Genomic DNA, 12,784 nt, shown 5'->3' with positions numbered 1-12,784 from the left:
CTACCCTACTGCCAGAGAAGCGGTGCTGGCTGGTGTGATGGCAGCCTCATTCTCACAAGGAAGCGAAGCAAAGCATCTTAAGGTGGGAGTCAGGTGATCTGACCCCCAATTGCAGATGGATCTTAGGGAGTGCCTTTAGGAGCCACCTGGAAGGGCCTGGAGGCCTTGGCCCCACCAGAAGTGAGTGTTATAGCCCACACCTGTCATCGCTAAAGTCACCACTGGGACACAGGGACTGGCTTTTGGAAGGATAGGGCATTCCGGAGGTCTTATTCACCCCTGCCTCCATGGTAGAAAACTCCCTACCTCCCACATGGAGGAGATAATGTGAGAGAGAGGCAGGCAGGTGCAGGGCATGGAGGGAGGAGATGCTTCATCTGATGACCAAGAGGGTGAGTGATGTCACTGCTGACAGATTCCCTTTTGAGAAGAAGTGCAGGCCCCATGGGAGCCTGCCCTCTCCTGAGCCTCCTGGGGATGTCTCCCCTAGCAGAAGGCCTCCCTGGGGCTCCACAGAACTCTTTGTCTGTCACCATCCCAGATTTTCTATCTAAAAGCAGCTGGCTGATCCACAGCTGCCCTTGGGTGAGACATCGCTGCTCACGGGGCAACAGCCAGGTGAACTCTGGCCCATCAAACCCTGCAAGGGATGAGAGAAATAGGCTGGACCGGGGGGAATCAGACGAGACCTGGCGGTCAGCTGCCTCAGGGCCTGACGTGCGTGCCTAGGGTCCTGGCCATAGCCCCTTCCCTGGCGTGAGCTGGGTCGGGATGGCTGAGCCCATGAGATGGCTTCCAGCCTCCTCCTGACAAAGGCAGCCTTTCCAGGGGGGCAGCTTCCTGAGAAAGGAAGAGGAACCAGCTGTCTGCACTTGGTAGGGGAGCTCGGATCAAGTCAGAGGCTCAGGAGAGTCCGCTCAGGAGTCAGGCCTGGGCCCGCAGGACACCTCTGGGAGGACCCCGAGGCAGGCAGCAAAGGAGGTGGTGGTGTACCTTTGATGTCTCCCCATCTTCCTTGCAAGCTTCTCTGAATGCCATGGGGCATGCATGGGTTACTATAATCACATGGCCATGGGACGCTGGAGCTGTATGGGGCCTTTGGGGTATATAGAGGCCAACCCCTTCTTTTTACTGAAGAAGCTGAGGCCCAGAGAAGCAAGCGACTTGCCCAAATGTCAGAGCCAAGACCAATGTCAACACCTCTAGGCTTTCAGGGCAAGTTATCTCTGCCATAGCCGATAACCCTAATGGCCTGTTGCTCCTCCATGATGGCAGGGGAGGGGTGGGAATGGGAATCGGGGCAGTGGCCCCTCCTATATGCAATGGGGTGGCCCTCTGGCTGGCTTCAGACAGAGGAAATGGCACCGGGCAGAGACACCTGGCCCATTCCAAAGCTGCCGCCCCACCGCGCTATTCCTTCTCTCAGCTCAAATGCTAACCCCCCCCACACACACCCACTGCCCTAAAAAGGCTTAGGAATCTGAGTGGGTGTGATGTGGCAGATGGGAAGGAGCTAATCTGGCCAGGTAAGATCACTGTCAAACCCTTCCCGCTAGATAGGGTTTCTGATGCTGGAGTCTGACCATCACTTCAGAGAAAAGAAGTGCTCATCCCCCTTAGGAGGCTCTCGCTGGATCCCACTTTTCTTTTTTTCCCCAGAGGGCTCATCACATAAAAAGAGTGTGGGGCAAGCCTTGCTCTGGGTGTCCAGGCCATAGAGCCCTGGCTTCGCCCTCATGCACATCCCGGTGTAGGGAATGGGACCACAGGCAGGATGTGACTCAGGGTCCAGACAGCAGGGAAGGATGTGTTTAGATGTAGGAGAGGTCGCCCTGGGCAGGGCTGGACAGAAGAGGCTTCCCCAAAGGGATGAGATCCCGAGCTTGGCCTTGAAAGATAGGTGAGATCTGAACGTTGTGGCCAAGAAGGGAAGGCAGACCCGGCAAGGGGCATGGTGTGAGCAAAGTCACGGCCGCGTCCCGGTCAGCCGTGTTTCAAGGACAGTAAGGCAGCCAACAGACCAGCTTTGGCAGAGTTGGGGGACTGTCCTTTAGGGCCCACCTGCCACTGGTGAAGGGGAGAAGAGAAGGCAGCCCCACCAGGAGCCCAAAACCAGTTCGGATTTCTGTGATTCAAAGCCATTTTGCCGCTAATAACCCTAATGACACTCTGTCCTCTTGTGGAGCCTGTCATTTGTGGGTCTCCAAGCACTCTGAAAACATTAATTAATCCTCACTGGGGCCTTTGAGGTTGGTGGCCACCCCGCCTTCACCATCTGGAGCACCTAGGAGATGAAGGAAGTGACAAAAGACCGCGTCGTCACTAGCGGGGGCCGGACTAAGGTTTGAAACCAGAGTCTTTGCCCCGAATTGGCCTCTCATCAGCCCTCACTGCTCTGTGGCTCTGACCTCGGGGCCCTGGACCTGGAATGCTGAGATCCTGCCAGTCCTCCCCCAGTGGGGAGCTTATCCTTGTGGAATGTGGAGTCATGATTCCCTGGAACAGAATGGCGATGCTCCATGGCCCTCTAGGCCAACTCCTGGCTTGTAGGTGTCAACTGACCCCAAGTAACAGGGAGACATTCAGTCAGCCCAGGAAGGGCTCAACCAAGATTTTCAGAGCTGTCCCTGCAGCAGTTGGCCTGGGCCCTTCCTTGGCCCTGACTGTGAAGGAGGTAGAGTAGAGAGACAGAGATGGCAAGTGGATGACACATATTTCCTATCCTCCCCCTTCAAGAGCTCAGCCCTGGTCTCCTCCATGGGGCATGGTGGACCTGGATGCTGTGGGGAGGAGAGGTGAGTGAAGAGCATGGCCATCCCTGTCCTAACCCCCTGCCTTTGTCCTCAAGGTTCCATGTATGATGGCTTGGCCGACAATTACAACAACTATGGGACCACCAGCCGGAGCAGCTACTACTCCAAGTTCCAGGCGGGGAATGGCTCGTGGGGATATCCGGTAAGGAGCTGCTCCCATTCAAAAAGACCCGGAATAGTGGTGGGGATGGTTTAGGGCTTGTGGGAGAGCAAACCTGCATAGGTTGCTGAGAAGAGTGATACAGGGTGGGAAGGGGCTGCTTTGGTCCCTGAGGTGAGGCCCAGCAGCCCTGACCAGGTCCATTTGCTTGGCCATTACTTTATGGATGGCTGTTAGTGCAGTCTCCTATTTAGGCTGATTGGATATTTCTGGATGTCTCAAATGAGAACGTTTTAGAAAAAGCATAAAGAAAAGAGCATGTGTTTTAAGTCCATGTTCTAAAATGTCTGATATGATCATGGATTTGAGAGGAGCTTGAATTCTTAAGTTCCATTTGTGGATTAACTTAGATATTTCGAGGAAAATTGTAAAGAGACCTCTCTGCTCCATATGTGCCGATGACCAAGGAGGGTGCTCTAGAAGTCCCCTGGGGCTGGGAGAGCATGTACCCTGCAGTGACTCTTGGATAAGAGTGTACAAGCTGGAGTGGAGTGTTGAGTTTATAAGTTGGGCAGGGGCTCCTGACTGGCTCAGTTGGTAAAGCATGCAACTCTTGATCTCAGGGTCCTGAGTTTGAGCCCTACGTTGGGCTTGGAGTATCTATAAGTGCCTATAAGTTGGACAAACCTGGATCCAAATTCTAGCTCTGCTACTCACTGAGCATGTGACCCTGGGCAAGATATATCTACCCCTGGGCCTCAGTCTCCTCACATATAAAATGGGTATAACAAAGTCTACGTCGTGGGGTTATTGTCAGGATTAAATGAAATAATGAGCATTAAAAAAACCTGATGATCATCAGTCTTAAGGGTTTTTTTTAACTAACAAAGGTAGAGATATTCTAGATCCTTTAATCCTAGCCCTGTCACTGTCTTTCTGTGTGATTTCAAAACACTATGCCCATCCATCCATTACTGAACAAATATTTATTTAGCCCTGACCCTGCACCAAGGTCTGTGGTAAATGCTGTGGTTCAACCATACAAAACACTGTAGGAGTTTTCCTCTACTTGAATATCCGGGGTATTGGGCTAAATGACACCCAGGTTTTCTCCCTATCTCCAAATTCTGTGACATTCATTTATTTTTGCTAATTCCAACATTAGCCTGAATGGCTCTTGGGAATTCTTTTATGGGATATTATGCGGATGGAGCGAGAGGCTGCTTTTTCCATGGGAATACGGGGTGCTGTCTTCTTGGGGCTCCAGGTTTCAATGGCATTTGCTTTGAACCCACATTGTTTACAAATGTCACCCCTAAGTTTTGGGGTCCTGGGCAAGGGAAAGGGTGGATGGTTTATGAGTCAGGTATTCTTTTGGTTGTCAGTTTGATCCTTCCTTCCTAAGTTCTCGTTGGGGCTAACTGGGGAGTGTTTGTCTTTCTTGCATGTTTCAGGTTAGGGACCAGAGGGTAGAATTAACCGGGTTTCCTGCAAATTTATCCCCCTCCCATATTACTGATTTTTGATGTCAGTTGATACCGTCAGTGCAACATATAGACAGCTGGCTGAGCCCATAAGCTGACAGATCAGGCACAGATGTGGATAAAGTGCTTTGACATTAAGAGTGATGACCAGACAAAATCTGACTTAGAGAAGATGACTTAGTAATGCAGTATAAAGGCTTATATGAGACCCAGGGAAGGCGGATCACTGGACTGGACCAGCAGTCAGAATGAATAATCGTGCTGACTGAGTGGATGTTACAGGTCTTTACATATATTTTGTTACAAATCAGAGCCTCGAAAGCTTAGCTAGGTTCTAGTCCAGGTTCTACCACTCCATAGCTCTGTGACTAGATAAAACTCCTAACTTCTCTGAGTATCAGTCTTCTCATCTGTAAAATGGGAATGAGGATATCTGTGTGGTGTACTTCACCCACAGGTTGATGTTACGTTAACAGGGAAGTGTTATCAGATGGGCAGTGTGGGGTCATTACACATGGAAATTTGTAACCAAGAACTGCAAAGGAACACTTTCAGAGGTCTTTCTTTAAAAAAAATCTCCACCTGGCCCATGTTGGGCATTTCTTCTGGTTAATCAACTTAGTCTTCAGTAATCTCAGCAGCTCCTGATACTCCCAAACTGCCCCCACCCTTCCCTGTGCCTGTTTTCTGACAATCCATGAAAATGCCTTCCCTTTCCCGCGCCCTAAGGCCCAACCCTCCTTGCTCCTTCTTCGCTGGCGGGACTTCAGACATGACTCATGACAGGGTAGCTGCTGAGGCACGTCCTGTCTCCTCTCAGCTCAGGAGGGGCTATGGGAACGGTGAAGAGCTGAGCACACATGAGGATTTGGCAGAGGGAGGGGGCAAGGTAGGGAGGAAATGGAATAATTGATATTGGAGCCAGGCATATAATCAGCCAAGGACGGGGAAAAACCAAGCAGGGCCAGGACTTAGGGAGAAGGAGAGAGGGACAAAAGGTAATAGAGCTCAGTGGCGGTGAGATAATCTATGCCCGTGGGATTTTCCCATGGCTGGTACAACTGGCACAGGACCATTTCCTCTCCTCCCTTCTGGTGAAACCAATATGGCAGCAGAAGGCAGGTAATGAGGGGAGCAGGATGTGGTTCGTGGGCACAAGCCTCATCAGCGGGTTTCAGCAGTTGCTGAAAGCTGCTGAAGGCCCGTTTCCCGCAGATACTTCACGTTCACGCCGTCAGCCAACTTGTATTGAGCAACTCCGGGGCAGGGCAGGGAGCGAGGCGCACCGCAGACATCCAGATGAGATTCGGTCTTTGCCCTCAGTGAACTTGCAGTCGAGTTGGGAGAAGCATGGAGGTCAAAGGACAAGTCAAATGCAGCCATTATTTGCTCTTCTGGACTACTGCATCAGTTCTGCCCTTGCTCAGAATATTTCCAGACCCTCTAAAAAAATTTTTTTAAACACAACTATCAGTGTGTTTAAAAAATTTAAGAAAACCAGCCTTATTTCTTTACTGTCGTGACCTGTATTTGACCAGAAACAATATTAGCCACTTTGAGCACCTCACTCCTCAGATTTAGCTCCAGTTCCAAATATCAAATGAACTTCCAATAACAGAGATCCGTCACCATGAAGTATATACGTTATTTAAATATGCAAAGGATCTGCAGGCAATTCCAAAATGAAAGTTCTAAAAATCTTTTTTTTTTTAAGATTTTATTTATTTATTTGACAGAGAGAGACACAGCGAGAGAGGGAGCACAAGCAGGGGGAGTGGGAGAGGGAGAAGCGGGCTTCCCGCGGAGCAGGGAGCCTGATGCGGGGCTCGATCCGGGGACCCTGGGATCATGACCTGAGCCGAAGGCAGCCGCTTAATGACTGAGCCACCCAGGCGCCCCGAAAGTTCTAAAAATCTTAAAAATCAGTGGTGTTACCTTACAATTTGACCTTATATTCTATATCAGCAATAGTCTTTTAATTTAAATAGATGTGTAACTGTACTATTTATAGTCTATGATCACTTATGTCACAAATTAAGAAAATTGAACCAAGAGAGTCTTATCATAACATAAAACTTAATCTGACACACAAAAAGCATCAAGGGCCTTAAGGAAAAGGGAAGATTGATCCAAAGAAAGTCATTGGCCCAGTCAACTCTCTGCCGGCCGTTCCACTCTCCTCCTCCTTCAGAGACAGGGCAGGAGCCCCAGGGTGGCACAGACCGCAGGGAGAGGGAGGAGCGGGGGGAGGTGGGACAGAACGGGGCAGTTTTTGGCCTCCCTGCTCAATTTCTCGGATAAACAGACTCTGCTGTTCTGCTCCAGTTCTCAGGACCAGACTAGTGAAATATTAGGGCGCCCGGGAGGCTGACACTTTACAGCTAAGGCTATGCAGGTCCAGAGAGGGTAAATTACTCAGCAAGGATCACACAGCCGCTTAATAGGACAGCAGACTGGACTCCTGGCCTCCTAACTCCCAGTCTAATGGAGTTTTGTTCTCGTTACTCCAGACTTTCGATGGTCCTTTTATGTGGGGTTTTTGTTTTGGTTGGGTTTTTGTTTTTGCATCTCAATCTTTTAACACCACAACTGTGTTTTAGGGACCTGCAGGAGAGTTTGGATCCCTTAATTTCCTCCCTCCTCCTATCCCCCAACCAAGCCTACACTTTCCTTGAGGAGCCAGCCTCCTTCAAAGGAAGCAGAGAGCAGCCATTTTTTCCTTCCTAGACTCAAGCTGGATTCACTCAGCCCTAAGGATTAATGGGGGTCAGGCAGAGGTGCCAAATAAAATGCAATAAAATACAATATTTGGGACATATTTACACTAAAATGTTATTTGTCGTTTACCTGAAATCCAGATCTGGCATTTTTATTTGCCAAGTCCGGCAACCCTAGGTCAGGGTGTCTTCCCACACATTCCCTGTAATAAAAACAGGACTCCCTTAAGTGCTCCTCTCTTAGGCCAGGGACGCAAAGAGAATTACTTCCGGCCATAGCCACTTCTGGTAAGAAAGTGGAAGCTGTTTGACTCCTGTTAGGGGACCTTGTAATAGGTCCCTTGAATACCTTCCTCTGGGTCAGCTGAGACCAAGATGAGAGGAGTAGAGAGCTCGAGGCACTGGAAGGCACAGCCCTTCCATTCCAAAGCTGGTTCTTATCGCAGGGTTTGTCAAGATGAAGCTGAGGCAAGTGGACAATTTTGATTTCCAGGCAATGTTTCTGGATTAAGACAGTCATCTCCTTTTCTATCATCTCCAGCTCGAAAAGGTTTTCCTACTTACAAATCAAGAAGCGCATCTTGAGCATTCAGGTCTTCTAGGAGTCACATCAAGTGAAATGTTCTTTGGTTATGGATTGAAATAGACCCTCCTGCCCAGGAGCTGATTTCTAGGAGAGAGAAGCCATGTGGGCATCGTCAGCCAGGAGGTCTGGGCTAGGGCACACCTGGGGTGCTGCCATATTGAATCCCTCAACCGTGCTCACTTAAATCTAGCCCCGTGCTCCTGAGGGTGAGAATCCCCAGGAGTATAATGAGGGAAAACTCTGCCTTTGTCCTGTTTATTGACCCCATTTCTCTACTTTAATCCAGGATTCACTGGCAAATCTTTTTCCCAAACCCTTCTTAGCTGAACTTGCCTAACAGACATGTCAGTATTTGATGATCCACCCATGACAGAGTTTTGTGGACAACGTGCTAGGGACCCTCACCCTGAGAAGAAGTGATCCTGCCCAGTCTAAACCTGAAGCCACCTGGGTGGCCCATTTTTACAGATGAGAGGGCTGGGGTTGCATGAAGCTTCAATAGGGGATGGGAAACCCAAGCACTGTGTTCTCTAGGTAGCTGTGTGGTTGGAGTGTCCACAAAGGCTGGGTGGGCCTTGGGCAGGTACTACAGAGGAGCTACCAGAGAGAAACATGACAAGATCGTTGCCCTTGAAGCAGAGAAAGAGACCATCTTTACCAATCCACAGTTAACACAGTCTATTCCCCAAAACAGCCTGGTGTAGAGGAATAAGCCTTGCACTTTGGCCAGGAACTTTGGATCCAAATCCTCGCTTTGCTCCTTTACTGGCTATATGACCCGGGCAAGTTCTTAACCTGACTGAGACTCAGCTTGCCCATCTCTAAAATGGGTGAGATTCCTATTCCAAAGCAGTAAGGGGTTGTGGCTCTGGCATGTCAGATCAGTAGTGGGAGGCCTGGATTCTCATCTCAGCTGGGCTACCACAAACTGAAGGATCTGGGGTGGTCTTCACCTCTCCAGACCTTGGCTCTCCCATCTAGGGAGCAGGGCAGGTGGATTAGATCCGAGACAAGGACCCATTCAGCTCCAGCTTCTCAGGGTTCTGTGTGACTTGAGAGCTGAGTCTGATTAACTACAGGACTCCATAGCCAAAGCCTACATGGAGGTCTCCCTGGGAGCAGGGTCAGGGTCAGGTCCTCCCGCTAAGAACCCCCACCTAGGCCTCCGGAGGGATGCGGGCTTCTGCACTTCCTCCCTGCTTTCATCTGAGCATCTCCAAGCACCAGGAAAACAGCAGTTAATTAACCCTTGCAACAGGCTGGAAAGGTGGTAGGACCTCATTTACTTTGGCTTTACAGAGAGGAAATAGACGTGGCAAATGGCTCCACCTCATAACTATCCCAACTTAAAACTCGGGCTCCACCTCCTCCCCTGCTCCCATTTCTCAGCTCTGAAGGTCACTTGGGGCCCCTGGGTTCCTTTGGCAGTACCGGCCGGGCCTCTGTTCTTGAAAAGGCCAGGGGAGGGGCGCCTGGGTGGCTCAGTCGGTTAAGCATCTGCCTTCGGCTCAGGTCACGATCCCAGGGTCCTGGGATCGAGCCCCGCATCGGGCTCCGTGCTTGGCGGGAAGTCTGTTTCTCCCTCTCCCACTCCCCCTGCCTGTGTTCCCTCTTGCGCTGTCTCTCTGTCAAATAAATAAATAAAATCTTAAAAAAAAAAAAAAAAAAAGAAAGTGCAGGGGAAGGAAAGACAGAGTGGGTACAGGCTCCTTCCCCAAGAGGGAGTGATTGATGTGTTTGCCAAGTCAGTATCCCCGCTGCCAGGTTGTGACTCACGCCCACTCGGCCTGGGAGATAGGAGGGTCCCACGAGGGCCCCAGGCTCTCACCCGACAAGAAGAGACAATGATCCTGCTTGCTGAGGGACAGAATGTGCCCGAGAGCGTGAGGCGCGGGAGTGAGAGCTGGCCTGGCCGGCTCCGGGGCACCCCTCCCTGTGGAAAGCAGTCGCTTGCCTTGTGGCGTGTTTTCACAGACACCTTGCTGAGGCTACAGACCCTCCTATGGAAGAAGCTGTGGCCAACAGCTGGATCTGGGGTGTCCCTTGGGGAGGGGCCCTCCTTCATAAGCTGGAGCCCACTGGAGGGGCTCAGCTTTCCACGTGAGAAGTTCCGCTGTCTTCGAAGTGGAGCCAAAAGGGAGGGGCTTCCTTTAGTGCTTGACTTCCCTGCATGGCTGACTCCAGCCCCTCGGGGAGGCCGGAGACTACCTCCTCCTGGCTGAGGCTCGGGCAGACCAGGGAGGACTCTTCAGAGGCCAGAGATAAGGCGGAGGAAAGGAAGAAGCACAGGTCTGGCTGTGGGCTTCTCAGAACATCACCGCCCCGGTGACTGCTGCTGGGACTCCCCTCCCGGCCGGGCCTCGGGCTGACCATCAGCAGACCAGACAGTGGCTCAGGCCATCTCTTCAGATCCTGTGGCCTTCCTCGGGGGCGAGGAATCGGGGAATGCCTCCCGTGTCCGCACCATGGGCTTGCAATGGGAGGGGAACGTGGTTCCAGCAAGTACGTGCCAGTGGCATCCAAGGGTGGAGGAAACCAGGCAAGTCTCCTGGAAGAGCTGAGCTTGGAACTGGCTATGAAAGGAGAGGATGTGGGCAGAGGAGAAATGCTCCCAGGCCTGGGGCTCGGTCTGACAGTAGCTCCTGGGCCCTCTTTTCTGACTGATCCCCGCCCCCCCCCAAGGAGGGCGGCTATTTGTCTGTTGCCAGCTCCAGAGGCCTCGTAAGCCTCCCTGGCCTCCTGCCACCAATTCCTGGGGGCGCGGGACCCGTGATGCCCTCTGAGCTCAACGAGCCTGCCTCCCACCCCAGCCTTCTGCCCCTGAGGAGCACAGGACCCAGGAGAAGGCAGCGAGGACCCTCATGGGGGACGGGAGGCCAGATGATTTGGCCAGAATACTCAGGGACAGAGGTTAGAGTCAGGGGCTCAGGAGGGCAGCAATAGAGCTGGTGGGCCGCATCGGACTTTGCCAGCCCTGGGCACAGTCATTCAGCAGCTGGCCCTTCTCAGACGGCCCGTCCCTCCTCAGGAGAGATGGCAGAGCTTCTTTTACATCTTCCTTCAGCTTAATCTATCAGCAAGTCTCCACAAATACTTCACTCGTTTTGCAGAGAGCTCTGAGTTTACGGCGAGGCCGGGGTGGATAGTGTGAGGCGGCTGACCCTCTGGCCCCATGGAATGGAATTAGGCCTTCTTCCGAGAAGGAAGGTGGCCTGAGTTGGTCACCATTCTCACCTTCCTTCTCACAGACATATTCAAAGTAGAGCCTCTGAAACGTTACAGGGAAGATTGGAAGAATCAAGGATAATTGTAAACTTTATTCTGCTCCAGAAAAGAAATTAGTGGAGTTTTGTTTGGGGCGTGGTGTTTTGTGTGTTTGGATGGTTGGTTGGTTGGTTGGTTTGGTTTTGTTGTTTTTTTTTTTTTTTGGTCCTGACAAGAACTGATCTACTCAACCAACAAGTCTTTAAAGTCCTAACACTATAGTTAAAAGCAACTGAAGGAGGAAACAAGAGCATCAGAGAGGATGTCGTTCAAAGCTGATGTAAACCTCCGCAGGCCTCCGTTCCCTCAGCTATAGGTGGCAGGGTGGGGAGGCCTCCTTCCCCAGCTCCAGCCCCAGGCCCCAGAAGGAGCAGAAGGTCTGGGCAGCGCCCCCCCACCCCGGCGCCCAGGTTCTGGGGTGAGCAGGCATGTGGCAGCTCGCCAGGCGGCCACAGCCCCACCGCCTTTGTCTGCAGCTGGCTCTCACAGGGGAAGAACTCCAATCTTCAGCATCCCTGTCATAATCCCTTGAATTGGTGCAGCATTTTGAATTTACCCAAAGTGTTCATGTTTTTATTTCCCCACTTGATTCCTCGGTCTTCATGAGATTGATAGGTGTTCTCCTTCTTCTGATGTTCTGTGCTGGGAAATCAAGCTGCAGAAAAGTGCAGGGACTTGCCCGGTACCTCACAGGTAGACTTGGCAGAACTGAGTCCAGAGCCCAGTGGGCTGGAGTGAGTCAGGATCTCCTCTTCTGCCAGGCGAGCTGCAAATGCTCCAAAGCCAGGAAACTGGGGCCGGGGGTGGGGGGGGGGGGGCGTGAAGGAGGTCCATGAAAACACAGCCCCGGGTAGATCTTCTGATGCCTCTTTTCTGGTTTGAGAGTTTTCCTTTTGTCACAGAGCTCAGCGAGACAACTGCTGCAGCATTTCCCAAGTGGGTGGAAGAGCCATCCCCACCCTTCGCTAGGGTGAGGCTCAGCATTCTCCCCCAGGGCCCTGGCAAGTCTCTACGGAGGCCTCCCTGCCCCAGGAGAGCAAACTCAGCTGAAAAACAAAATCAAATCAGGTGGGGGGTGGCGAAGAGGGGTAGTAGAGACACGGCTGGGAAGAGCAGCAGCTCTGGGGCTCTAGACCCCCAGCACTCCCCTCCTTCTCCCCTGCAGGCCACACAAGGGTGTGGCCTGAAGGGGATGAAGGGTGGGGTTTGTGGGTTTGTTCAGAAGCACTGAGCTAGGTTGGGAAGGAGGCTGTTTGTGACTTCAGGGGTGGCTGAATCATAGAATGCCAAAGTCAGAAGAAGCCTCACGGGGCACTCCGTAGCTGGGGAAAGAGGATCAGAAAGGTGAGGTGACTGCCCAAGGCTGCACAGCCAGACAGGGAAGACCCAGGGCTGGGACCCCAAACTCCGGACTCCTCGCCCCCAATCTCCCCGACTCCTTGCCCAGAGCACCTTGTCACACTGTTGCATCTGGGTACCCTTGCCACTGTGGGCCACAGTGTTTCCCAAACCTGGGTCATTTGCAGTCTGCTGTCACAATTTTTATGAAATCGTCAACCAACTATGATTTATTTCTGATGTACTTACTTTTAAATTTCAAGGGAAATTTTCAAAGGAAAATTTATATCACTAACTCAAAAAAAAAAAACCCCAATATTCTTTGCCATAGATGAAGGCTAACCGTAACTTATAACCAATAATAATAAATAGAATAAAAACAAATCATCATTTAATTCCTGCTAGATAAGGCTTTTTTTTTTTTTCTTTCTGCTTAGAAAGAGAGGCTGGCAAGTGTTAAAGAAACATACTGGCACCAACCT

At 51.4% G+C, this 12,784-nt stretch overlaps 1 protein-coding gene across 1 annotated transcript in view; it reads left to right on the top strand.

The window, feature by feature from the left end:
- The window catches only part of PKP1 (plakophilin 1), a 45,699-nt gene that overhangs the window by 7,592 nt on the left and 25,323 nt on the right, over nt 1–12,784 (top strand). The window contains exon 2 of the mRNA XM_028120344.2: nt 2,849–2,955. Within this exon, the coding sequence (XP_027976145.1) occupies nt 2,849–2,955 (107 nt within the window). The remainder of the gene's footprint in view (nt 1–2,848; nt 2,956–12,784) is intronic.

Source organism: Eumetopias jubatus, unplaced genomic scaffold, assembly GCF_037043125.1.
Source record: "Eumetopias jubatus isolate StellerSeaLion01/CBP00866 unplaced genomic scaffold, mEumJub1_p1.0 scaffold_12, whole genome shotgun sequence".
In the NCBI taxonomy this organism is placed as follows: domain Eukaryota; kingdom Metazoa; phylum Chordata; class Mammalia; order Carnivora; family Otariidae; genus Eumetopias; species Eumetopias jubatus.
This window is presented reverse-complemented; position numbering and strand designations above follow the sequence as displayed.